This window comes from Geotrypetes seraphini, chromosome 4, assembly GCF_902459505.1.
Source record: "Geotrypetes seraphini chromosome 4, aGeoSer1.1, whole genome shotgun sequence".
NCBI classification, from domain to species: Eukaryota; Metazoa; Chordata; class Amphibia; order Gymnophiona; family Dermophiidae; genus Geotrypetes; species Geotrypetes seraphini.
The window spans coordinates 196,931,901-196,959,844 of NC_047087.1; the positions used below are offsets into that span (position 1 = coordinate 196,931,901).

General features: G+C 43.9%; 1 protein-coding gene across 1 annotated transcript in view; it reads right to left on the reverse strand.

Annotated features, from left to right (window-relative positions):
* Positions 1-27,944, reverse strand: part of CDH23 (cadherin related 23) — a 1,673,137-nt gene that overhangs the window by 178,188 nt on the left and 1,467,005 nt on the right. The window contains exons 39-40 of the mRNA XM_033942780.1: positions 24,914-25,033; positions 17,923-18,103 (exon numbers count right to left, since the gene is read on the reverse strand). Of these exons, the coding sequence (XP_033798671.1) occupies positions 17,923-18,103; positions 24,914-25,033 (301 nt within the window). The remainder of the gene's footprint in view (positions 1-17,922; positions 18,104-24,913; positions 25,034-27,944) is intronic.

The following is a 27,944-nucleotide window of genomic DNA, read 5'->3' on the forward strand; positions in this document are numbered from 1 at the left end:
TCCTATGTCTTTAGTGCCCCCACTGCCTCCTTCCTATGTCCTTAGTGTCCCCAGCGCCTCCTTCCTATGTCCTTAGTGCCTCTTTCTATGTCCTTAGTGTCCCCAGTGCCTCCTTCCTATGTCTCTCACTGCCTTCCAGCCTTTGTCCCACCCCCTCCCAAAAAACCTGCTAGCCTACCTCCCCCAGAGCCAGCCTGCCTGCCTACCTCCCCCAGAGCCTGCCTGCCTCCCCCAAAGCCAGCCTGCCTGTCTCCACCAAAGTCAGCAAGCCTGCCTACCTACCTCCCTCTCCCAGAGCCAGCCAGCCAGCCTGCCTGCCTACCTCCTTCCCCCCCTACTGCGGAAAACAAAAGCCTCCCTCCAGGCCCGATTTAAACTACCCCCCCAGTCCGCCGCTGCTGCCTCTCTGCTTACCTTCCTGACGCTAATCGCACCCAGAAGCCTTCTTCCCGACGTCAATTCTGATGTCGGAGAGGACGTTCCAGGCCAGCCAGGTAGCGATTGGCTGGCCCGGAACGTCCTCTCTGACGTCAGAATTGATGTCGGGAAGAAGGCTTCCGGGTGCGAGTAGTGGCAAGGAGGTAAGCAGAGGAGCAGCGGCGGTGGACCGTGGGAAGTTTAAATCGGGCCTGGAGGGAGGCTTTTTTTTAATTTTTTTTTTGGTGCGGCAGGGGAGGGGCAGGAATTGATCACCTGTCCTGTTGTCCCCGCGCGCAGCTTCGGGACGCTGACCCTGTAAATGGGACATTTTGGCGTCCCGAAGCTGTGTGTAGGGACAACGGGGCAGGGGATCCGAAAACGCGACTGTCCCATTCAAAACCTTAGGCATGACCAGCTGAGAGGAAGGCCCAATGGCAACAGAACAGCTAGTTATGGCTGCCGACAAAAATAGAACTCGTGTACCTCTGGGCCTGCCTTCTAAAGCAGCAGTAATAGTGGCAGTGGCCAGCCTTTGGTGACAGCACTCTGAACAGGCTTCTTGTGGCCTGGCCTGCTGGTGATTTCCCTCTGCCACATCACTGATGACATCACTGATGATGCAGCAGAGAGAAGCCCTAGCGGAGCCCGTTTGGCCGTTTGGCACTGCTTCTAATGGTCAGCCACTGCCACCGCTGTTGCTGCCATTGGAGGCCCGAAGGATTGTCAAATCTCATGCTGGGGGGAGGGGGGTGAGTCTGGTCTGGAGGTGCTGCACAGGGGGAATGGGAGGGAGGGAAAACTGCTGTACAGGAGGATAGAAGGGAGGAATGGAAACTGCTGCATATGGGGGGAGAGAGAAGAGAGGAAGAATTGTTGGACATGGGGTGGAGAAGAGGAAGGGAGATGCAACAAAGAAGTAGAAAGGGGTGAGAAGAAAAAATCCTGCATATGGTGGAAGGGAGGGAAACATGCATGGAGAAGAGAGAAGGAGAAATATTGGACATAGGGTGGAGGGCAGGGAGAGATGGTGCATGTGGAGAGAGAAAGAAATGTTGCATATGATAATGGAGGGGGATAAGGGAGATGCTGCATGGAGGGGAATAGAGAGGATTTACTGAGGGCACAAGGCAGGAAAAGAGAGAGAGAGATGGTAGACAGTGGTAAAGAAACAGAAATGTTGGATATGTCAATGGAAGGGAAGATACAGAGATGGAAGATGAATGGTAAACACGGAGAAAGAAGAAAACATCAAATGGGCAGGAGACCCTAGTGAGCGAGTTAACAGAAGACAAACAGAAACCAGAGCTTGGGGCCAACATGATTTGAATAATAAAGTGACGCTCATTGATGTTTTGTTATTGACTTTGTTTTATGTAACCCTTTGAAAACCCAATAAAATTTCATGGGAAAAAAATAAAGTGACTAGACAACAAAAGACAGAAAAAATAATTTTCTTTTCTATTTTGTGATTACAATACGTCAGATTTGAAATGTGTATCCTCCCAGACTGGTGTTAGACAGCAAGTGTGAGCTAGGACCTAACAGAGAGAGGAAATGTCTTTTTTTTTTGTTTATACCACAGCGTTGGAATGGGGTTGGTAATGTTATATTGTAACACTGTGAATGTTAACCTGTAATCCGTTATGAGCTCTTTGTGGAGGTTGGGCTATAAAAATAAATAAATAAATATAAGTACTAAAAATATTTTTTTTATATTGGGGAGTGTGTTAAAAAATGATCAGCCCTGAGTGTACCCTAGGTACACCACTGCAGAGATGGAGCTTGAAGTACTGACTTAGATAGTCTGTTCCAGGTATATGGTGCAACAAGATAGAAGGGACGGAGACTGGAGCTTGCTGTAGAGACACTTACTGATGAATGGAATTCCCGGGGAAGAGAATAGGGAGAGAGAAGTACTGAGGAGCTGCAAAGTGAACGCACTTGTAAGTCAATAAGAGTAGTTTGAACTGTATGGAGAAATGGATAGGGAGCCAATGAAGTAACACTGAGGGAATATAAGTCGTGCAGCAGAAGGTTGAACATCCTTGTTGATCGCAGCCCACTGGTTACCCATCAAGCACGAACAAACAAAACAAAACTGCAGACTGTGTACAAGATGTAGGCAAATTTTATTGTGACAAGATTAAAAATATATATATAACCCTTTTACCAAACAAGGGACCGACACGGTCTGTGTTTCGGACAAACCTTCGTCAGAGGTCCATGGTAAAAAAGGGGGAGACTAAAATATGCCACAAAAAATGGAAGATAACAACAAAGTGCCTGTATGTAAAATTCTCTGAGGATCGCCAACAACTGTAAAGCGTCTCAAAAAAAGTTGCTCTGTACCCATCAAGCACAGAATTACATATAAAATTATGCGATTAACCTTTAAAACCCTTGAAACTAACCAACCCAAAATCATTAATAGAGTACTGATTCCATATTCTCCACAAAGAAGTCTTTGGTCAGTCTCTTAGAATTTGCTTCCTATTCCATACATTAACACCTTACATGCTTATATTTTCTCGGTTACTGCCCCATCTCTTTGGAACTCCACTCCTAACCATTTAAGAAAAGCTTCCTCATTACTTTATTTTAAGTCCAACTTAAGAGCATTCTTGTTTAAAGATGCCTTTGGACTCTAAACCGTCCTTATAAAGACAATCTCTTTTTTATTTTTCTTTCAGTACTGACTTTGATTCTTTTCTTTTTTGAAAAATTTACGTTATCCCTCCCTATTGTGATTCCCTTTCCCTGTTCTTTCCTATCAATTATTTAGTTCTACCTTAATTCCTTTTGCTCAGGTTTTGTAATTTTGTTTGTTACTAATTTGCTGATTTTACTTTATGTTTTTAGCCTTGTTACTATCAAGTTTTATTAAAATTTTGATGTATCACAATATCATTAATTCAAAGTGATTTACAATTAAAACAGGGTCTTAATTATTAACTAAAACCAACACAGACGGACATGATGTGACAATACATAAGGGAAGTAGGGAGAACTACAATAAGTATAGTAAAGGATACATGAAAGGAAAATACAAACGGATGGTAAGAAATTTTAAAAATATTGATAAAAATATAATAGAAAATTAAGAACTTTTTTATTTTAAATTTTTAATTAAATTTCTCAGAGCCTAATCACTTTATGTTATATCTTTTTAATGTCTTGTAAACAGCCAAGAAGTTTGATTTGGTGGTATAACAAATTTTTAATAAACTTGGAAACTTGGACTAAAGGGGAGATATGGCTTAGTGCAGTGATTCCCAACCCTGTCCTGGAGGAACACCAGGCCAATCGGGTTTTCAGGCTAGCCCTAATGAATATGCATGAGAGAGATTTGCATATGATGGAAGTGATAGGCATGCAAATTTGCTTCATGCATATTCATTAGGGCTAGCCTGAAAACCCAATTGGCCTGGTGTTCCTCCAGGACAGGGTTGGGAACCACTGGCTTAGTGGATGACCTATGAGAAGCAAGTTACAGTAATCTAGTTGAGAGGTTATGAGTGTGGAGGATAAGGATTTTGGTAGTGTGCTCAGAAAGGAAAGGTTGTATTTTTGTGATATTATAGAAGAAGAAATGACAGACTTTAGTGGTCTGTTGGATTTGTACAGAGAAAGAGAGAGAGAAGAGTCAAAGATGACCCGGAGGGAGGAGTGTCTGTCTAATGGTAAATTGAAATCTCTACCCATAAGAATAGGAAGTGGATCCAATGTAGAGATTGTTTGAAAAAGATTAAGAAGGAAATCCAGTGAATCTGTATTAGGTGCGTATAAATTTACTGAAAACATTTATCATGAAAATATTTTTCAGAATAAGTCAGGATCTATATGAGTGTCTAAAATTCCAATGGCCGGGGCTTCAATAACATTAATCAGCCAACAGTTATAACCAAGAAATTGGGAAATGTTGGATATATGGGTTTCCTATAAAAAAAAAAATAAAAATGATGGTTTGAGTTTTTAAGATGAGAAAATATTTTCTTCTTTTCACAGGATCTCTCAAACCATTTACATTTCAGGAAATAAATATCAATGAGGAGTTAATATTAGATTGAACCATGATGGTATGAGGATATCAGAAACATTATGTTAAGAATTAATTCCACAAGAAATATAATATTAAATATGAGAGAGCCTCTGAAATGAAAGTGAAAAAAGTGGCATAGAGAACTTAAAACAAGTTCCGCCTGTGAGAGTAACTTTTTAAATTATGGGAGTAATGGCAGAAGGCAAAAGGACACTGAATCACCCTCTAATATAAATGTAAATTAAATAAGGACATAATCTAGACTATATTTAGGAGAGACATATAATAGAAGTATAGTTCAAAATAATATAACTGCATGCAATCTGATTCAAAGGAAATTTTGATAAATTAAACCCCCCTATTACTAAACCGCAATAGCGGTTATTAGTGCAGGGAGCCACACACGCCTCTCCCATAGGAACACTATGAGCATTGGGAGAAGCGTGGAGCATTCAGCGCAGTTCCCTGCGCTAATAACTGCTATAGCAGTTTAGTAAAAGGGGGGAGGGGTAAATGAATACCAAGATCCATACAAGTATATGATATGTTGATACTTGAGTTATAAAACTTGAATAAAAAGTCATATTGTATGTGGTAAGAATCACATGAACATCTTGCTATAGAAAGTATTATAAGAAAAGACAAATTTGTTCATATTGTTATTACCGTAAGTAGAGTAAAACCAGAACATCCAATAAGTTGTGATGAAATCACATGTTGTGAAAGTAGAAAATATTCTTATAGGAATGGCATTAGTAGAGCAGTGGCGAGATGCAAACTCAGATAGTGCTTGAAGTAATTTTATCTCTCGGTGAGAGTTTACAAACAAAGATCAGGTAGCCATGCAATGAGATTGAATTTCATCCAAATAATTCTGCAAAGTTTCAGGAGAGTCATCCATGCGAGATATTGTAAGCAAAAGCGTGCTCCTAAAGATTTCAGGCATGCACGCATCACAAGAAATGATTTTCTTTTTCTTGCCATTGATTTTGCAAGATCGGGAATGATGAAAACTTTTTTGCCATTAATAATAATCAACCCTGTATGATTCCTTGCTGCTAAGATTTGTAGAACTTGAGGAAATTTTCATAGCTTCACAAGAAAGGGGTGAGGGAAAGGTTGAGAAGGCTTGCTGCACGATGGAACACGATGAACACGTTCGATATCGAGATCATGCGGTGATTTGAGGTGCAAAACCTTAGGTAGCCATTTGGTGAGGAAAGTTAGTATATCAGATCCGTCAATACCCTCTTTTAAGCCAATAATAATAATAATAATAATAATAACTTTATTTTTATATACCGCCAGTAATCTTGCGACTTCTAGGCGGTTTACAATAAAGGGTAACTGTAAATACAATAAAGAGAGACTGTACATACGACGAATTAAAGAGTATAGCAGTGTACATCTGATAATACCGGCATTAATAATAGTAACAACAGTTTGTATGCTGCAAGACCAAGAAGTGCGGTGCTGCTTACAAAGAATTAGAAATGTTCCATGAATTGAATGGAGTATTCATAGTTAGTGATTAGGAGTTAGGTTAACAGTTTACAAGTTCGGGTATGTGATGGAGTTACGGGAGGGGCTGATGTCCTGGTTCGTTTCCTAGGTATTTCGAGAACAGGTAAGTTTTTAGGTGTTTCCTAAATTCTTCATAGTTGTTTGTGTGTGCAATTAGTTTTTCTAAGTCTTTACCCCATAAGGCTGCTTGATACGATAGCAGTTGTTGGTGGTATCTCTTATATTTGCACCCTCTAGTCGGTGGGGAGACAAATTTCAGGTGTGTTTTTCTTTCATGTCTGTTGGTTGGGAATGAGAAGAGGTCTGTAATGTATTTAGGGGCTAGACCATTTAATACCTTGAAGCAGAGACATCCTAGCTTGAATTTCGTGCATGCCCCCATCGGCAGCCAGTGTAGGAGTCGGTAGGAAGGGGTTATGTGGTCGGACTTCTTCAGCCCGAAGATCATCCTGACTGCTGCGTTTTGTATCAGTTGTAATCTTTGCATTTGCTTCTGGGGGATTGTCAGGTGGGTGATGTTGCAATAATCCAGGTGGCTTAGTATTAGGGATTGTACTAGAATTCTGAAAGCCGAGGTGTGGAAGTACGCCTTAATGGACCTAAGTTTCCAGAGAGTGAAAAATCCTCTTTTGATTAGGGAGTCTATATGGTCTTTCATTGTTAGGCCTTGGTCTAATATTACTCCTAGGACCTTCATTGTTGATTGAATGGGGTAGTTGAGATTGTTAATGTGTAATGATTTTGTCGTGTTATTTGCGTGTGGCGAGGCTATAAAGAATTTAGTTTTATCTGAATTGAGCTTCAGTTTGAAATCTTTGGTCCATTGTTCCATCATGTTCAGCGCTTCTGATGCTGTGGGGGTGATTTCGGAGGGAGATGCAGTAAACGGGATAATGATTGTGAAGTCGTTGGCATAACTAAATACTTTTATGCCTCGCTGGGTCAGCTGCGTACCTAGTGAAGCTATATAGACGTTGAAGAGTAGTGGGGATAGTGGGGACCCCTGTGGGACGCCTGATGGGTTTCTCCATATTTTAGAGAGATTGCAATTGAAGCGAACTTGATAGGTGCGGGTCGTGAGGAATCCTCGGAACCAGTCCAGCACCTCGCCTCCAATGCCGATTGCGTCTAAGCATTGTAGTAATTTTTCGTGATCCACCAAGTCGAAGGCCGAGCTCAAGTCGAATTGCATGACTAAGGCTTTATGGCCCTTGCTGAATAAGTTACGTAAGTATTCTAAGATCGCTGCAATCACTGTCTCGGTATTAAACAGAGGTCTGAAGCCAGACTGGGTTTCATGTAGCAGCGAGAACTGATCTAGGTAGTCCGTCAATTGAGTTTGTACCAGACCTTCCATTATTTTTACGAAAAATGGGATGGATGCTACTGGTCTATAGTTGGTTGCTGATGTTAGGGGTAGTTTACGATTTTTTGGAATTGGGGTGATTATAATGTGACCATTTTTTGATAGGAATTTTCCGTTTTTGAGATTATTGGACATATGATTCCATAGTGTTATTTTAAAGTCTAATGGGGCTGTTTTCATTATGTTGGGGGGACAGGGATCTAGGATGCAGTTTGATTTAGTATATTTGTTGTAGAGTATTATGAAGTTGTTCCATTCTAGTTCCTGAAAGGAGTTCCAAAACATGTCCACTGGTGTTTCATTTTCATGTGTGTTGGCTATTTGCTGTTCATCTGTGTTGTTTGTTGGGCAGTTGTTCCTTAGGTTCCCAATTTTTGAGTCAAAGTGTTGTGCTAGATCGTCTGCTGTTGGAAGTTTTATGTCGTGGGTGGATTGACTGTGGCGTGTGGTGTCGAATAAATTTTTAACTAGATTGAACAATTCATGAGTGTTGATTCCTTTTGAACTTGTGTTATATATATATATTTTGGATGAGTAGAATGTTTTCCTTTTTTCTTTTATCAGTTGTTTGTATTCCTTTATATTTGATCTCCAATTGTTCCTGTCAGATGTTTCACCTGATTTGTTCCAGATCCTTTCTAGTCGTCGTATTGATTGTTTCATTTTTAGTAGTTCGGAGTCGAAGCAGTTGTTATATTTATTTGAGCGGTTTGTTCTGTTTCGTTTAGGAGCTATTTTGTCTAAGATGGTTGTGCTTGTTTTTGACCACTGTTCCCAGAATTCACCCTCTTCGTTTGTCTCCTCTCGCGCTTCGTATTGGGCCCATTATTCCTCTGGGTTGATGTGGCCCCTTGTGAGATGTTCTTTTTTTATCTTTGGGTGAGTTTTTTCTTTTGGTTGGTTCCAGATTAAATTAAAGTAGTAGGTAAAATGATCGGACCAGATGTCGTGGTTCCAGATGCCGTTCGACATGGAAATAGTGGGATTTAGGATTTCTTTTGAGGACATAGCTACCAAATCTAGCTGGTGGCCTTTTTCATGGGTTTGTGTGGATGAAGGGAGGATGAAGTTGAGTGAGGATAGGAAGTTTTTGAAATCTTTTGTTTCGGGATTGTCCTTGTTCTCTAAATGTAGGTTCACGTCTCCTGCTATAATATTGTAAGACGGAGTGATTGAGTTGTGTAGGATGAATTCATAGAAGTCTTCTCTGGCCTTTGACCAGCATTTTGGCGGAACATAAAATAGTATACAGGAGAGGTACTCTTCTAGGTCCTTATTTCAAATTTTGCATGCTAGCGTTTCTAATTGGTTGGTTATCTTGGTGTCTATTAATTCAAGTTCGAGTTCTTCCTTGTGAATGACTGCTAGTCCTCCCCCTCTGCGGTCTTCACGGTTTAGCATGTGGATTTTGTAGTTTTCTGGTATTAGGTCATTTAGTATTGGATCCTCTTCTGACAGTAACCACGTTTCTGTAAGAAAGAGGCAGGCTAGCTTCTTGCAGACGATCCAGTCTTTGATTAAGAAAGCTTTGTTCCTTACTGATCTAGTGTTGAGGTAGGCGCAGGGAATGGAGGTAGTTGTGATGGGTATGGTGGGTGTATTGGTTTTGATGAGTTTTATCTCCCTTGGTCTTTTTTTGAGGGTACGGTGAGGTCTATTATTACTTGTGATTGTTTTAATGTGATTTACTCTTTCTTCCTGTTGGTTAGTTAGGAGCCTAATGGGTGTATTAGGTTCGTGAACGGAGTGAAGCTTTGGGTAGAGTGATATAACATTTTTAACGTTGTTGCATAGCAGATATATCAGTAGGATTAATAAGATCTTCATGTTTGCTGATTTTTGAAAACCTTCTGGTGTCGATTTATATTGGTTTTCTGTCCACGCAGGTTTTCTGTCTTTGTCAATAGTACACTTGTAAATTATTGTAGGACTGTGGAGGGGTTTGTGTGGGGTGGCAGTCAGCGATGTTTTTCTCGTGCTGGGGGGGGGGGGAGGAGCAGGGGTCCCACGCTCCTTACCTTGTGTTGGAGGTCTGCGATGATCTAGTGTTCCCCTCAGGTGCTCCTCGAAGGCGCTCATTGAGGTGCAGGCGCCTTTGTCGTGCACCTTCGTTGGTGCGCCGAGCGGTGCTGGGTCATTTTTAAGTATGGTGTCCTCCGACTGGATCTGGGGGGGCGGAGCAGGGCTCCCACGCCGGCCCGATCTGGCTGGGTTATGCTGGTGCGGTGCGCTGGTTCTTTTTTAAATATGTTGTTCTCAGGCTGGATCGGGGGGGGCAGAGCAGGGCTCCCACGCTGGCCCGATCTGGCTGGGATGTGCTGGTGCGGTGCGCTGGGTCTTTTTTAAATATGTTGTCCTCCGGCTGGATCGGGGGGGGGGCGGAGCAGGGCTCCCACGCTGGCCCGATCTGGCTGGGATGTGCTGGTGCGGTGCGCTGGGTCTTTTTTAAATATGTTGTCCTCCGGCTGGATCGGGGGGGGGGGGGGGCGGAGCAGGGCTCTCACGCCGGCCCGATCTGGCTGGGATGTGCTGGTGCGGTGCGCTGGGTCTTTTTTTAAATATGTTGTCCTCCGGCTGGATCGGGGGGGGGGCGGAGCAGGGCTCCCACGCCGGCCTGATCTGGCTGGGTTGTGCTGGTGCGGTGCGCTGGGTCTTTTTCAAATATGGTGACCTCCGGCTGGATCGGGGGGGGCGGAGCAGGGCTCCCACGCTGGCCCGATCTGGCTGGGATGTGCTGGTGCGGTGCGCTGGGTCTTTTTCAAATATAGTGACCTCCGGCTGGATCGGGGGGGGGGGTGGAGCAGGGCTCCCACGCCGGCCCGATCTGGCTGGGTTGTGCTGGTGCGGTGCGCTGGGTCTTTTTTAAATATGTTGTCCTCCGGCTGGATCGGGGGAGCGGAGCAGGGCTCCAACGCTGGCCCGATCTGGCTGGGATGTGCTGGTGCGGTGTGCTGGGTCTTTTTTAAATATGTTGTCCTCCGGCTGGATCGGGGGGGCGGAGCAGGGCTCCCACGCCGGCCTGATCTGGCTGGGATGTGCTGGTGCGGTGCGCTGGGTCTTTTTTAAATATGTTGTCCTCCGGCTGGATCGGGGGGGCGGAGCAGGGCTCCCACGCTGGCCCGATCTGGCTGGGATGTGCTGGTGCGGTGCGCTGGGTCTTTTTTAAATATGTTGTCCTCCGGCTGGATCGGGGGGGGGGGCGGAGCAGGGCTCCCACGCCGGCCCGATCTGGCTGGGATGTGCTGGTGCGGTGCGCTGGGTCTTTTTCAAATATGGTGACCTCCGGCTGGATCGGGGGGGCGGAGCAGGGCTCCCACGCTGGCCCGATCTGGCTGGGATGTGCTGGTGCGGTGCGCTGGGTCTTTTTCAAATATAGTGACCTCCGGCTGGATCGGGGGGGTGGAGCAGGGCTCCCACGCCGGCCCGATCTGGCTGGGTTGTGCTGGTGCGGTGCGCTGGGTCTTTTTTAAATATGTTGTCCTCCGGCTGGATCGGGGGAGCGGAGCAGGGCTCCAATGCTGGCCCGATCTGGCTGGGATGTGCTGGTGCGGTGTGCTGGGTCTTTTTTAAATATGTTGTCCTCCGGCTGGATCGGGGGGGGCGGAGCAGGGCTCCCACGCCGGCCTGATCTGGCTGGGATGTGCTGGTGCGGTGCGCTGGGTCTTTTTTAAATATGTTGTCCTCCGGCTGGATCGGGGGGGCGGAGCAGGGCTCCCACGCCGGCCCGATCTGGCTGGGTTGTGCTGGTGCGGTGCGCTGGGTCTTTTTCAAATATGGTGACCTCCGGCTGGATCGGGGGGGGGCGGAGCAGGGCTCCCACGCCGGCCTGATCTGGCTGGGTTGTGCTGGTGCGGTGCGCTGGGTCTTTTTCAAATATGGTGACCTCCGGCTGGATCGGGGGGGCGGAGCAGGGCTCCAACGCTGGCCCGATCTGGCTGGGATGTGCTGGTGCGGTGTGCTGGGTCTTTTTTAAATATGTTGTCCTCCGGCTGGATCGGGGGGGGCGGAGCAGGGCTCCCACGCCGGCCTGATCTGGCTGGGATGTGCTGGTGCGGTGCGCTGGGTCTTTTTTAAATATGTTGTCCTCCGGCTGGATCGGGGGGGCGGAGCAGGGCTCCCACGCTGGCCCGATCTGGCTGGGATGTGCTGGTGCGGTGCGCTGGGTCTTTTTTAAATATGTTGTCCTCCGGCTGGATCGGGGGGGGGGGGGGTGGAGCAGGGCTCCCACGCCGGCCCGATCTGGCTGGGATGTGCTGGTGCGGTGCGCTGGGTCTTTTTTAAATATGTTGTCCTCCGGCTGGATCGGGGGGGCGGAGCAGGGCTCCCACGCCGACCCGATCTGGCTGGGATGTGCTGGTGCGGTGCGCTGGGTCTTTTTAAAAATATGTTGTCCTCCGGCTGGATCGGGGGGGGGGGCGGAGCAGGGCTCCCACGCCGGCCTGATCTGGCTGGGAATAATTCTGATGTTATTACGTCTACTTCAATTGGCAAGGTCTTCTACGTCTTGTTCCAGTTTTTTGATGTGTTTGTTAGTAACTTCATGGTATTGCGCCATCTCCAAGGCTAAGTCAGCTGCATGAGTTTCAAGAGATTCTATTCCCAGCTAAAATGCAGATAAAGAAATATTAATCACTGCCAGGTCTTCTTTAAGCTCTCTGGTGGTTTCAAAGTGCTTAGAGGCAAGCTCTCTTAGAGCCCGGAGTTCCTCCAGCATGATTTCGTTTGGAGATACAAGTTTTTTCTCTGGCACCATTTTTTCAGGTATTGGCGGATCATGTTTCATCTGTTTTGAACCAGTTTGTAAGTTGTTTGGAGAGTTCGATTTTGCTGATTTAGAAGCAGACGTGATATGGTAGTTTATCAGCAAGTTTAGAGAGCAACTATTTCCCGATAAAAACAGCCTGGAATAAATTTATAGAGTAGCAGGTTGAGGAGAGTATGATTCATATGTCCAACTTGTCAGCTGCTCACTAGCGCCCCCCCCTCCCCCACAATCATTTTGTAAAGTTATATTCTATAATCTTGCTCTCTTCCCCTATAGAAAAGGGGTCAGAGGGACAATTTTCAAACTGCCCTCAAGGGACAAAGTCTGTACATATTTTTTCCCATGTGAACTTTATGCTAATTTTAAAAGGGAAAATACATGGGAACTTTCAATTTGAAAATTGTCGTGGGCACAAGGGCGAGACTCTGTAATTGGTGCCTAAAAAGATAGGCGCCTAAGGCATCTAATGCATGTCAGTCACACTTAGGTGCCCATTACAGAATCGTACTTAGTGATGCCTAACTTAAAACTTAGGTACTATTCAGGAAGGACGAACTCCACCTCAGCAGAGATGGAACGAGGTTACTTGCAAGCAACATCAAGAGAGAAGTTGAGAAGTTTTTAAACTAGGAAGAAATTAGGGGAAAGCTGACAGTCGACCGAGAGAGAGAGTCAATAATTCGGGAACCGGTATACCCGGAGGATACCGTGCAGGAAGATGGAGGGGAGGACTCACTGGATCGCAGTCAGGATAGACTGAAAGGGACACAAGAGGAGGATACCATGCAGGAAATGGAGGGGAAGACTCACCAGATCACAGTCAGGACAGACCGAAAGGGACCGAAAGGGACACAAGAGACATGCAAGAAGGGAACAGGCTACAAACTCAAGTGTATGTACATGAATACAAGGAGCCTTAGAAATAAGATGGGTGAATTAGAAGCTGTGGCACAAAAGGATGATGTCGACATCATCGGCATCACGGAAACATGGTGGGCTGATGAAAATGTCTGGGACAGAGTGCTACCGGGATACAGAGACAGAGTGGCTCAAAAAGGAGGAGACATTGCCACATACGTCAAAGAGGGAATTGAATCTACTGGAAAGAACATGCCACAATGGAAAGATAAGTTAGAGTCTCTATGGGTCAAAATTCCAGGAACAAATGGACCAAAAATGAGGATAGGCATTTACTACCGACCCCCAGGGCAGTCCAAAGAAATTGATGAAGAAATGACGGATGAGATTAAACGCAACTGCAAGGGGAGCAACACAGTTATCATGGGCGACTTCAACTATCCAGGGATAGACTGGAACCTATGCACCTTATGCTGTGCTAGAGAGACCAAGTTCCTGGATGCTGTAGGCGATTGCTTCCTGGAACTTGTCAAGGAAAACACAAGAGGAAACACAATTATTGACTTAGTTCTAAATGGGCTGCGAGGACCGGCACAGGATGTAGAAGTAGAAGGGATGCTGGGAAACAGTGATAACAATATGATATGCTTCAACCTGGAAATAGGGACAAACTATCAGTCCAGAACGACGGCCACGGCCCTAAACTTCCGAAAAGGAAATTACGAAGGGATGAGGCACATGGTGGGGAAGAAAATTAAGAAGAGGATAAACACTATAAAGACGCTGGAGCAGGGGTGCCCACACTTTTTGGGCTTGCGAGTTACTTTTAAAATGACCAAGTCAAAATAATCTACTAACAATAAAAAAATTTTTAAAAAACCACAAAGCACACTGTACGCAGAGAAAATGTTAATTATCATTTCTATTCCGGGGTTTTTTCAAAGAGGTCAAGGCAGATGACTCTATGCACTGTCACCTCAGTAACAACCATACAAAAATAGACAAATATACCCCCCTCCCTTTTAACTAATCCACAATAGCAGTTTTTAACGCAGGGAGCTGCGCTGAATGCCCAGTGCAGCTTTCACTCCCTGCGCTAAAAAACGCTATTGTGGTTTAGTAAAAGGGGGCCATAGTGCAAAATATAGACAGCAGATATAAATGCAGACACATTTTGATCACTAAATTTAAAATAAAATCATTTTTCCTACCTTTGTTGTCCGGTGATTTCATGAGTCTCTGGTTGCACTTTCTTCTTCTGACTGTGCATCCAATCTTTTTTCCCTTCTTTCAACCTGTATGCTTCCTCTCCTCCAGATCTCATTCTCTTCCCCAACTTTTTCTTCCTCTCTCCCTGCCCTTTCTTTCTCCCTGCCTCTCTTTCTTTTTTCTCTCTTCATGCCCCCTTTTCTTTTATTCTGTTCCCTTCTGTCTCCCTGCCTACCCCCTTTCTTCCTTTCTCCCTGCCTTCCCCCAAGCCACAGTTGCCGCCACCATCAGGTAACAGGCCCCAAAGCCACCGCCGGCCCAAGCTCTCCCTGCTTCCCTGCGTCGGGTCGACCAGCATTCCTCTCCCCAACGTCAATTCTGCAGTCAGAGAGGAAGTTCCCTCCCAGCCAGGCAGCGAATGGCTGGCCCTAACTTACTCTCCGATGGCTGAATTGACGTTGTGGAGAGGAAGGCTGATCGGCCCGGTAGATTGCCAAGGCAAAGTGAGTCTATCACGGAGCCCGGGATGGGTTCCGCAATTGACTTACTTTGCCTTGGCGATCTACCAGTTGATCGCAATTGACCTATTGGTCACCCCTGCGCTGGAGCAAGCTTGGTCTCTTTTTAAGGATACGGTCACTGAGGCGCAAAATCTATATATACTACGTAACAATAATTGATCAAAGAGGAAAAAGAATAAAGAACAGGCATGGCTCACTGTAGAGGTTAAGGAAGTGATCAGAGACAAAAAAATATTTGTTTAAGGAATGGAAAAAGGTCACAAATAGATGAAAACTGGAATAAACACAAACAACATTAAGGCAGGTGCCATAAGGCGGTAAAAGTGGCAAAAAGAGACTAAGAGGAAAAAATAGCCAAGGAGGCGAAAAACTTCAAGCTGTTCTTTCGATATATCAAAGGGAAACGACCCGTGAAGGAAGCGGTGGGACCGTTGGATGACCATGGAATAAAGGGATCACTAAAGGAGGACAAAGCAATCGCCAACAGACTTAACACATTTTATGCATCTGTATTTACCAAAGAGGATATACGCAGCATACCGGAACCCATCAGGTTATATGCTGGAAGCAAAAACGGGAAACTGACAGGGTCTACTGTCAGTCTAGAAGAGGTATGCAGGCAGATCGACAGGCTTAAGAGCGATAAATCCCCGGGACTGGATGGCATCCACCCGAGGGTCATCGAGGAACTGAAAGGGACCATTGCTGAACTGCTTCAACTAATAACCAATCTGTCAATCAAAACAGGAAAGATTCCAGGAGGACTGGAAGATGGCGAATGTTCCACCAATCTTCAAAAAAGGTTTGAGGGGAGACCCGAGAAACTACAGACTGGTGAGTCTGACCTCGGTACCGGGAAAGATGGTAGAGACGCTAATAAAGGACTGCATCATTGATCACCTCGACGGACACGGTCTGATGAGGACCAGATAGCATGGTTTCAGCAAAGGCAGATCTTGTCTGACAAACTTGCTGCACTTTTTCAAGGGAGTAAACAAGCAGATAGATAACGGCGACCTGGTTGACATTGTATATCTGGACTTTCAGAAAGCGTTCAACAAGGTTCTGCATGAATGACTACTTCAGAAAATTGTGAGCCATGGAATCGAGGGAGAAATACTCACGTGGATTAAAAACTGGCTGGAGCATAGGAAACAGAGAGGGGTGGGGGGTAAATGGGCAATACTCGGACTGGAAGAGTGTCACCAGGGGGGTGCCGCATGGCTTGTTGCTTGGACCTGTACTCTTTACATCTTTATAAATGATCTGGATATAGGTACGAAGAGTGAAGTGATTAAATTTGCAGACGACACGAAGTTATTCAGAGTAGTGAAGACGCAGGGGAATTGGGAAGATCTACAACGTGACATAATCAGGCTCGAGGGCATCAACATGGCAGATGAGGTTCAACATGGATAAGTGTAAAGTGATGCATGTCGGTATCAAAAATCTCAAGCACGAGTACAGGATGTCCGGGGCGGTACTTGGAGAGACCTCCTAGGAAAGGGACTTGGGAGTTCTGATCGACAAGTCGATGAAACCATCTACACAATGTACGGCGGCGGTGAAAAGGGCAAACAGAATGCTAGGAATGATAAAGAAGGGGATCACGAACAGATCGGAGAAGGTTATCATGCCGCTTTACCGGGCCATGGTGCGCCTTCACCTGGAGTACTGCGTCCTGCACTGGTCGCCGTACATGAAGAAGGACACAGTACTACTCGAAAGGGTCCAGAGAAGAGTGACTAAGATGGTTAGGGGGTTGGAGGAACTGCTGTACAGTGAAAGATTAGAGAAACTGGGCCTCTTCTCCCTCGAACAGAGGAGATTGAGAGGGGACAAGATCGAAACATTCAGGGTACTGAAAGGGATAGACTTAGTGGATAAGGACAGGTTATTCAACCTCTCCAAGGTAGAGAGAACGAGAGGGCACTCTCTAAAGTTGAAAGGGGATAAATTCCGTACAAACGTAAGGAAGTTCTTCTTCACCCAGAGAGTGGTAGAAAAATGGAACGCCCTCCTGGAGGCTGTCATAGGGGAAAGCACCCTCCAGTGATTCAGGACAAAGTTAGACAAGTTCCTACTGAACAAGGATGTACACTGGTAGGGCTAGTCTCAGTTAGGGCGCTGGTCTTTGACCAAAAGAGCCGCTGCGTGAGTGGAATGCTGGGCATGATGGACCACTGGTCTGACCCAACAGCGGCATCTCTTATGTTCTTATGTCTACATTATAGGTGCCTATCTTTTGTAGAATTGCACCTAATAAGTATGCACATAGACGGATGCTTGAAAATGCCTTTTATACATGGTTTTTGCTTTCTCCAACCTAAACACATTCCAAGAAACATCTCTCAAAGCGGTTAAAATTTTATGCTTCCTGTGAAAATACCATCTGTTGACAGGCAATTTTTTTGCCAGTCAATTTAAAAGGGCAGAGCTCTTTTAACTCTTGGAAATCTTTGAAAATTGCCCCCTCCCCTGAGAGCAGTATCATAGTGAAGGGGTGACTTCTAGCTATAAAGAAAGAGATGCAAATCGTAAGCAAAAATTTCTCTCAAAGGGGTCTTTTTTACTAAGCTGCAGTAAACAGCGGCCTTAGCGTGCCATTATGTGGATCTTTCTCGTACATTAAGGCCATTTTTACTGCAGCTGTAAAAATGTCTTTCTTCTACTGTGTTTTAACATTAATAGCTATGCTCTAATCATGTTACCATCAGTGCATGGCCATTTTAAAAAATTACCCTGTGAGCACTTACTAACACCTATTTTGTAGGCAGTAATGGTCAGATTGTATAAATGGCACCTACAAATTAGCGCTTAGTGTGGTGCTTAAGCGTGGTTCTATAAAAGTTTTGCACACTTTATAGAATCACACTTAAATGGGCTTAGGTGTCAATAGACATACTAACATTAGATGTACCCTATTTATGCCAGGGTTTTCTTGGCGTAAATGAGTATGCCTATGTCCATGCAAAGCACATCTACGATCTGCCCCCTAACCACGTGTACTTTGTGGTAGACGCCTTGGAGTTAGTTAAAAAAAAAAAAATATATATATATATATATATATACAGGTATATTCACATATACGAGTAGTTTGTACTTAAAGAATGACAGGCAGGATTGTATATATGAATTTTCAGGGATAGTTGGTGGAATGTTATTCACTTAAACATCAATCCTTTCTTCTCCCATACCCTCCCTCCAAACACACACTTACCAAGCAGATCACCAGATACGATGCTGTATTCCACCTGTCCATTCAACCCAGAGTCTCCATCGGTGGCCAATAATGTCCACACTCTGGGTCCTGGCTGTCCTTCCGTAAGGTCAAAGGGACCCTCATAGGCCCGAAGAAAAGTGGGTCTGTTGTCATTTATGTCATTCACGTGGACCCAAACCTATTAGTGGAGAAAACAGTGATAGTTTCTGCTTGGAAACATGAACAGAATAAAAAAGGATAAAATGACTTGACAGCAAAATTGTTAACCTAATTTCACATAGAGAAACTGGTCTTTTAGGATCACAGGGGTCAATATTCAATGGCATTTTTGTAGGAGGTTTGTTTCCTATCAGGACATGTGCTTCTCACTAGGGTCAGACACTGATAAAAAGTGGCATTACATTTATAATGCCGCTAAAAATATTTACTGGTCAGATAGCATTGGGGTTGTCCAGGGACGAAGATAGAAGGCATCTGGCCCCCTTTTATCAAGCTGCAGTAGAACATTTTAGAGAAAACCAAAAAAACTCTGTGGAGTGACGATGTTCCCAAATGGACTTTATTTGAAAGTATCAAAGTTCCAAAGGTACACTAAAATCATCCACATAAAATAATTCCATCCACATAAAAGTAAATCATCCACATAAGAGCCTTAAAGGACCTAGTCTGCTAGGGATACAGGACCCAACACAGTCCGCGTTTCGACAAAAAGTCTTCTTCAGGGGTCCCTGGGGATCCTATAAAGGTGAGTACGTGGGAAACAATTGTGTGGTGAACCGGATGTGAGACACTGCTTGCATTTGCCATGGAAAAATGCAAGCAGTGTCTCACTTCCGGTTCACCACACAATTGTTTTTGTTGAAACGCGGACCGTGTTGGGTCCTGTATCCCTAGCGGACTAGGTCCTTTAAGGCTCTTATGTGGATGATTTACGTTTATGTGGATGGAATTATTTTATGTGGATGATTTTAGTGTACCTTTGGAACATTGATACTTTCAAATAAAGTCCATTTGGGAACATCGTCACTCCACAGAATTTTTTTGGTTTTCTCTGGATTTTCTTCTTTGTGGATATTTTGGGGTCAATTCCTTTTGTAGAACATTTTAGCACTGGCCGATGAAGTAAATGCTCTGACGCTCATTCAAATCCTATCAGAATCGGAGCATTTACCTTGCTGACCAGTGTTAAGACGCTCTACTGCGGCTTGATAAAAGGAGGCCTATATTCAGTGCTGGCACCCAGAGAACTATCCAGACAAATTAGGACAGCAACTTACCCAGGCAAACCAGATGTTCTAACTTAGCTGGATAATTATTTGGGTACTACCACTGAATATCAGTGGTACCCGGATAACTTCTGGTGGCCATCGTACACCTATATATTCAGTGTGGTATGGCCACTATAGTTCCAGTCTGTAATGTCACAATTGACTGGGAATATGTCCCCTCCAAGAGGCCACAAATATTGATTCTGTGGCATTGCAAACCTATCTGGGGAGGAAAATCCTGATCTGCTATAGGACAGTGCATAGCACTACACTGAGCCGCATGACTAGCTATGAACATCTCTCTGCATCCTGTCATGTCCTATGTAAATGTACCATGAATGTCTATATAACTGACTGTTATGTGTCTACTGTAATATTCTGTGAACGTGCTTTTGTAACCCGTTCTGAGCTCATGGGAGGATGATAGAAATCTAAACAAATGTTAACAGTGCTAAGCTGCCTTGCTATTGTTATCAGCTGACCAAGGAAGGACACTAGGAACTATTTTATTTAAATATGTGCTCTGTGGTCTATTCAGTTTTATAATTTGTGCTGTCATATTGGTTTTATTGTATTTCATAATGCTCTTGTTATTCACTGAGGGAAAGTAGTTACTTGGAATATAAGCATGGGTTATTAACTACAAATACCTACTTCCAAGTTTTTTCAATTGCACACAATACTTGAGATTCCCAATTTTAAATCAATAAATAAGGTGAATAATCCATTTCTGGGGAATAATCTATCAGTCTAAGGTTTTCACCCGGGTATATCCCACAGTCAACGTGCACCATAAAGCGCATAAAGCAATGTCTTACCCCAAAACATTATTTATATCACCAGTATTTTTACTTTTTCAATAATTCGAAAGTGCCCTGTGCAATAAAAACTTTTAAAACATTTAATATGAGTGTCACTGTGATTCTTTAAGAGAATAAATCAAAATTGCAACCACCAATCAAAAATGTTGCTTTAACTTATCTTGGAGAGGATAGCTGCCGTTCAAATCATCTAGGGTGCCTTAGATGAATGCCCTACAGAGATCCCTTGTTTCGTGTCCTTCCTCAGGGACAAGCTTAGAAGTTTAACCTGCTGCCATCAAGAAACCGCTATCTCCAGAGTTCTGAGACTAAAGAAAAACGAAATAATACATTTAAAACCAGGAAGATTCCTAGGCAATGCCTCCTACAACGTGAAACATAAAGACGTCATAGTGGCAAGTCCACTGCTTGCAATCAATCAATGAATCAGCACCTGAAATTTGCTGCTGTTAACCATTCAGCTGATTCATTCATGCCATAAGGCATGTACGAGCATAAGGTATAAATCCAGAATTGCTCCCACAAACAAAACGGGAATATACCTTTAAGAAATTGACTTATTGTGATTCCATGTTTGTCGTTTATGTTATATGTTGTCCTTGTGGCCACTTGTATGTGGGTAGTACAACACGGACAGCCAGAGTACGAATGATTGAACATCGGAGTTGTTTGAAAATAAGGAAACTGAATGCTCCCATGGTGGCTCTCAGTGCAGAGAAAGAACATTTATTTGAACATATGTGTTTTTGATGGGGACAGGAAAACATTTCAGTTATCGAGAAAGCAATTCTGGATTTATACCTTATGCTCGTATATGCCATACAGCATGAATGAATCAGTTGAATGGTTAACAGCAGTGAATTTCAGGTGCTAACTCATTGATTGATCGCAAGCAGTGGACTTGTCACTATGACGTCTTTACGTTTCACGTTGTAGGAGGCATTGCCTAGGAATCTTCCTGGTTTTAAACGTGTTCACATTTCGCTTTTCTTTAGTCACAGAACTCTGGAGATAGCGGTTTCTTGATGGCAGTGGGTTAAACTGTTGAGCTTGCCCCTGAGGAAGTAGTGCTGCCCGATTCATGATTCGAATCGATTCACCGATTCACTTCGGGTGAATCGATTTGAATCGATTCTTATTTTTAAAAAATCGGCCTGGCCAATTTGGTGACTGACCCTCCTCTCCATGCCTTCAGATTGCAATAGGGCTTTTCTCCTTTCACTGTCACTGTTTTTTGGATTACATTTTTTTAAAACGTACCTTCCCGCTGCTAGTTAGGCCTCTACCTAGACCAGGAACAGACTCTCATTCACCGCCACTGGTCCAGAGTAACCGAAACAGGTGATTTCTGTGCGCACCCTGCAGCCATTTGTTCTGGCGTCACCATAGTCTCTAGCTCCGGCCCCTGCTGTGGCCCGGATGTGGTGGAGATTATCACTCCCGCGCTCTGTCCTGCTAAGAGCCCAGGATGTGTTAGGATGAAACACCACCGGAATTTCAGCAACAGTTCAGCGCTGCCTCCTTTACTAAACCGCACTAGCGGTTTTTAGCGCCGGGAGCCGCGCTGAATGCCCCACACTGCTCCTGACACTCATAGGAACTCTATGAGTGTCGGGAGGAACACAGAGCATTCATCTTGGCTCCCGGCGCTAAAAATCACTAGCGCGGTTTAGTAAAGGAGGCAGCACTGAACTGTTGCTGAAATTCCGGTGGCATTTCATCCTGACACATCCTGGGCTCTTAGCAGGACAGAGCGCAAGAGTTTAGTAAAAGGGGAAAAAATCTGCTTCTTTTTCTTCCTGTGCTAATCACAGGGGCAAGTCAAAACCCTCAGCAAATGAACAAAAGAGACCCGCAGAGGTATTCCGGAAAGACCTAAGTGCCATGAAAATTCCAAATTCTCAGCAAGAATGGGAGAAGTGTGTTAAAGTCCCAGCCAGTCCAGATATAATCCTGCAACCTTCTCTCCGGGTGATTGCTGAAAAAGTTAAGGAAGTACTGTATTCTTGACCCAGAAAGTACATTCATTGCTCCAGTCCAGAGCCTGCAGAATATGGCTACATCAAAATTTTGGAAAGAGCAGAGAACACATGTTGGCAAGTCTTAGATGATATGGATATGTTTGGGTTACAAGAACTCAATGATGAGCTTGTAAAAATGGGATGTGGGGCAGTGGGTGAAAATATGATGAAGACCATTGAAGTGTTGGAGCGGCAGTGTTATGAGACTATGAACCATGCTATAGAGACTGAGAAAGGGCTAGGTATAGAGTATGATGAAGATGTGATCTGTGATGTAAGGAAGGAACCAACATGATTTGAATAATGACTAAACAACAAAAGGAAGAAAAAATAATTTTATTTTCTGTTTTGTGATTACAATATGTCAGATTTGAAACGTGTATCCTGCCAGAGCTGGTGTTAGACCGCAAACGTGAGTTAAGATTTAACAGAGAGAGGAAAAGTCTTTTTTGTTTGTTTATTTTATTTACACCACAGCGCCAGTGTAGTTAGGAGAAGGCAAAGGGGGTGAAGAGGCTATAAAAGGGGTGAAGAGGCTATAAAATAAACCCACCAGGATGTTTGAAAAAAACACCCAATTGGGCAGGAAAATCGAATCGAAAAATCGATTCAATAGGCTGAATTGAATTGAATCAACTTTTTTTTTCCTGAATCGGGCAGCATTATGAGGAAGGACACGAAACAGGGGATCTCTGTAGGGCATTCAGCTAAGGCACCCTAGATGATTTGAATGGTTGCTATCCTCTCCAAGATAAGTTAAAGCAACATTTTTGATTGGTGGTTGCAATTTTGATTTATTCTCTTAAAGAATCACAGTGACACTCATCGACCATTCAGCGGACGGTGCGGGGGCAGGCCGGATACCGAAGAGATCGTGGCTGCCCTGTACCGCTGGAGCCGTGCACTGTCTAGTGATGGGGTTTTGAAGGAGGTACCAGAGGGAGGATGAAGGAGGTACCGGTGGGGGGGATGATTGAAAAAGGCAGGGGAGGTACCGGAAGATAAGCCATGGCTAATACCATGGGGGTGGCTTATCTTCCATTTTTTAAACATAATTCATCCTTTTCTGCGGCCTATACATGGGTGCAGCCTATATGCGGGGAAATATGGCAATCCCTGGATTCTATGAGGGTTCTTCAAAAAGTTTCTGCACTTTCATATTTTCACGGGAAATGGTTGGGGCAGGAGAGGTGGTAAGAAGGCGTGTCATATAATGTCATATGACTAGTCAGTCAGGCAAAACAGGGTGATTATATAGAAAAGTGATGTAATTTGCTTTTGAGACATTTGATAAATCGGATTTAAAAAATAAAAGTGCAGAAACCTTGTATCATAGTGAAGATCTATGTTGTTGTAGAATGCAATTAATTGCATAGAAACATGATGGCAGATAAAGGCCAAATGGCCCATTTAGTCTGCCCATCCGCAGTAACCATTATCTCTTTCTCTCTCAGAGATCCTACATGCCTATCCCAAAGCCTCTTTAATTCAGACACAGTGTCTGTCTCCACCACCTCTTCCGGGAGACTGTCAACGCATCTACTACCCTTTCTGTAAAAAAGTATTTCCTTAGATTACTCCTGAGCCTATCACCTCTTAACTTCATCCTATGCCCTCTCATTCCAGGGCTTCCTTTCAAATGAAAGAGACTTGACTAATGCGCATTTATATTATGTAAGTATTTAAACGTCTCTATCGTATCTCTCTATCGTATCTCGTACCTCTCCTGCCTTTCCTCCAAAGTATACAGAATGCGATCTTTAAGTCTGTCCCCATACTCCTTATGATGAAGACCATGCACCATTTTAGTAGCCTTCCTCTGGACCGACTCCATCCTTTTTATATCTTTTTGAAGGTGAGGCCTCCAGAATTGTACACAATATTCTAAATGAGGTCTCACCAGAGTCTTATACAGGGGCATCAGTACCTCTCCCTAGGCACCCTAGCATCCTTTTAGCTTTTGCCATCACCTTTTCAACCTGTTTGGCCACCTTAAGATCATCACATACAATCACACCCAAGTCCCGCTCTTCCGTCGTGCACATAAGTTCTTCACCCCCTAAACTTACCGTTCCCTTGGTTTTTTGCAGCCCAAATGTATAGCCTTGCATTTCTTAGCATTAAATTTTAGCTGCCAAATTTCAGACCATTCTTCAAGCTTCGCCAGGTCTTTCTTCATGTTATTCACACCATACAGCAGTTTCTAGGGTATACCTAATAGAGGACCTCTTAGAAACTGGGGCTAAGTGATAACCCTGAGGCGAATATCAGCACTTAATCAAACTCTGCCTCTGGAATGCTTTTGAATTTGATGCTAACTGGTCATTTTCAGTGCCATTGAAAATGACCGGATAGTCACAAACAAGTGATTTAACTGGTTGGCAGCCATTTATAGAAATGATAAGTAGTAGTAGTAGTCATGGCTGGCTTAATTATTTTGAATATTGGCCAGAATATGTTCATCAAAGATAGGCACAGTAAGTCAAAGGCAAAAGGTTAACATAGAGGCTATTCTTAATATGTGCAAAAATAGGGGTAGAAAAACAATAAAGCAAACAGTCCATAACAACAAAGTAAAGTAGTTACAAAAACAATCAAAAAGTCTCAGAACTCGCCAGTAAAATCCGGCAAGTTGATGTAGTGCCCGTAGTGGGAACGACTTTTATTTTACGGGCAATTCTCAGCATAATTGCATGCAAATTATATACACACTATTTGTGCGGAGAATCGCTGATACAGAGCGGGAGGAACTGCCTAGCAATTGCTCAGAAAAGCATGAGCTTTCAGTATTATTTTGCATTCTTGCTGGGGGGGGGGGTTAACAGCATTAATTGATAGTACAGAGACTTAGTATAGAGTATATGCAGCTGCTACATACTGTAGTGGTTGAGGTGAGACGGGAGGAGAGAATGGGACACTGATCTGCAGCAGTCACAATTAATGCGTATTGTCCATGGCTTATCTCATAGTCCAGCTCCTTCATTGCACGTATCAACCCCTGGAAAAAGGCAGCAAACATAGCATAATCTGATTTTATATATTGTACATACCTCTAAAACTGGTTCACTGTGGTTTACAAAGCAAAACATCGGTCACAGAAATACAAGAGAATTATAACTAAAAATTACATTCCTGCTATTCAAACATCACCAGTTAACTAAAATACAGTGCACTCCCATGAATTCGCGGTTTGCAAATCGCAGACTCAGTCTTTCGTGGTATTTTCCAACCGCCTCTTCCGGGAACTAAAGTCAGGCTACTCCAATCAGGAGCTGCTTATGAGCATCAGGAGCAGCGCAGGCCATTCAGTGCAGCTCTCTGCGCTAGAAACTGCTATCGCAGCTCTAAATGTTCTTTAGAGCTCTTCTAAAATAAGCATGTAGCAGGATAGAAATCTCATGTACAATAATAAAGGATGCATGAATTTCTTAGACCTGCTTCTAACCCCCTCCCCCGGCCCCTCTTTTTAACAAAAATGCACTAGCGGCTGTTACTGCAGTAACTGCACTGAAGCCCATAGGGATTTCAAAGGGTTCAGGGCTTTTGCCGCGCATCAGCCACTAGGGCAGCTTTGTTAAAGAGGGGGTAAATTAGTGTGCATGTTAAAAGTGGGTACCATCAGCAGTGCTGGGGATTTTTACAGCACTGCAATTTGCAGCACTAGGCTTTAGGGTTGCCTGAGTGTAACTTTTAACCTATGTTCTGTGGAAACTAACTGCACCTGAGAAGATAAGGAGTTGTCATGGAAACAGCAGAGAGGGTGCAGACTTTATGGCTCCAGGAGATGGTGGACACCTAGATGATGGGTTCTAGAAGTTTCTAGAAGACAGGAACATAAGAAGCCAGTCCCAGTGCTTGAATTTCTGAAGAGGGAGGGCTAGCTGAAAGTAGTCCTATCTCCAGAAGAAATTTAAGGGCTGTGAGAGGTGGGCACATTTGTCTTTTGGTGATCCCCAACCATCTGATCGGAGAATCCATCTGACACGAGGATTTTCATACCAGAGTGACAGATTTGGACTTGAAACCTGAGGGGAGAATCTGTTTAGAGTTTATTTTGTAACATCCCTGTTCACTGTTCAAAGAGAGTGCTTCTTCTTATCCAATAGAAGTAAAGTTGAAGTTTGGACTTTAAAATCCTGTTGTGGTTAGGGATTTAGTTTAAGGGGCGGGGGAGTTTAGTAGAGGTAAAGGGATGAAGGAGGAAGGAAAGTAGTGGTTGATATATATAGGGAGAGAAAAGTTCAAAAATGTTGATGTTGATTTTTGAGAACTCCAGATGATTAGTGTATGTCTTAATGTCATTGTGTTATTTACTCATGTGTATTCATACTAATATTAGTTATCAATAAAAATGATTAAAACTAAAATTCTGGTGTGGTCTACCATATTTGCAGGAGTGAAAGGGGTGTCTGGTGCATGCTTGCTGCGGGACTTCAGCTGATAAGTTAGTCCTGGCTCTGATTCTCAAATAAATAAATAACTTTGTGTGCCCCTTTTCAGCTATCAGGCAAAAGAGGGGTTACAAGCAGTAATTTGTAAGAGAGCTGATACTAGCTGGTAAAATTTTCCAATTCTTTATTGCTTGATAGGCAAGAGATGCACCAAAAGGTTTGCTTGATTTGATACCCTTAGGATTAGGGAAGGAAAAGGTTGAAACCTCACGTAATGAATAATTTTAAGTGCTGGAGTAAACTCAACTAAAAAAATACATGTAATAGGGAGCAAACCCTTGTTGAATTTTTAAAAGAATGCAAAAGGATTTATACAGAATTCCTTAAATTTACAAGTTCAATTGTGAGGGGAGGGAGGGGGGTAATTTTATTGTTACATATTGTATAAGGTATTAATTATATGATAGGAAAGGGTGGGAAGAGTGGGAGATAAGAGCATATCATTTGTAGCATTGATGATTATTAAGTGATATATTTATTGTTAATTTGTTTGGACATATTATCACACTTATTGTAAGTTTGAAAATGAATAAAGAATTAAAAAAAAAAAAAGAATCCTTGTCTCAACTAACAACCAGTGGAGGCGAGTTAAAAAAGGAGCTATCATCTCTATTTTTGGCAAAGAAAAGATCAGCGTACTGCAAGGTTTGTAACTTCTGAAGTAAGAAAGTAGGACAATTCAAAAATTTGATGTGACATAGCCAGTGGCTGGGTTATTCAGCGGGAGACAGCCACTTATCTCCAGCCAAATACAAGCGGTTAGCTGATTTAGCACTATTTAGCCAGCCAGGAGCCATTCCCGGCTGAATAAACAGAGTTGAATAAGGGATGGACTCTTCCTTTCTTACATCGCTATTAAGCATCCATGAAGACTCCCAATCAACTAGAAAGGAGCACTTTTGTTACCCCTTACAAAGCTGCAGTGGCATCTGGGGCAAAGGCGCCCCTCCCCCGCCCTCTTATCTGCTCCCCCCACTCCTTCCCACCCACCCCTGCTATGCACGTGCCTCCCTCCCTTCCCCATACCTCTTTAATTTTCCAGGCGTGAGCAGCATCACGAACTCGCTGCTTGCGTCGTGTTGGCTCTCCCTCTGAAGTCACTTCAGTGCAGGACCTGGAAGTGACATCAGAGAGAGCTAAGACTGACGCGGGCAGCAAGTTTGTGATACTGCTTGCGACGGGAAAGTTAAAGAGGTGTGAGTGAAGGGGTGCACGTATGTGGCAAGGAGGAGGACAGGTGCCAGCACCACCCACCAAGACGGCACCCGGGGCGGACTGCCCCCTCCTTACTACACCACTGCAAAGCCAAACCTTTTCCTAAATATAATATCTAGTAAAGTTTACTTTATAGAGAACCCCCAACCTGTTGTGCTGTGCAATTTGCCCATCTATTTTCTAAGGAAAGGTTTAAGCCTAAGGACTCTGGAAAATTATTTTTGTGTCTCCTCTCTTTGTTGG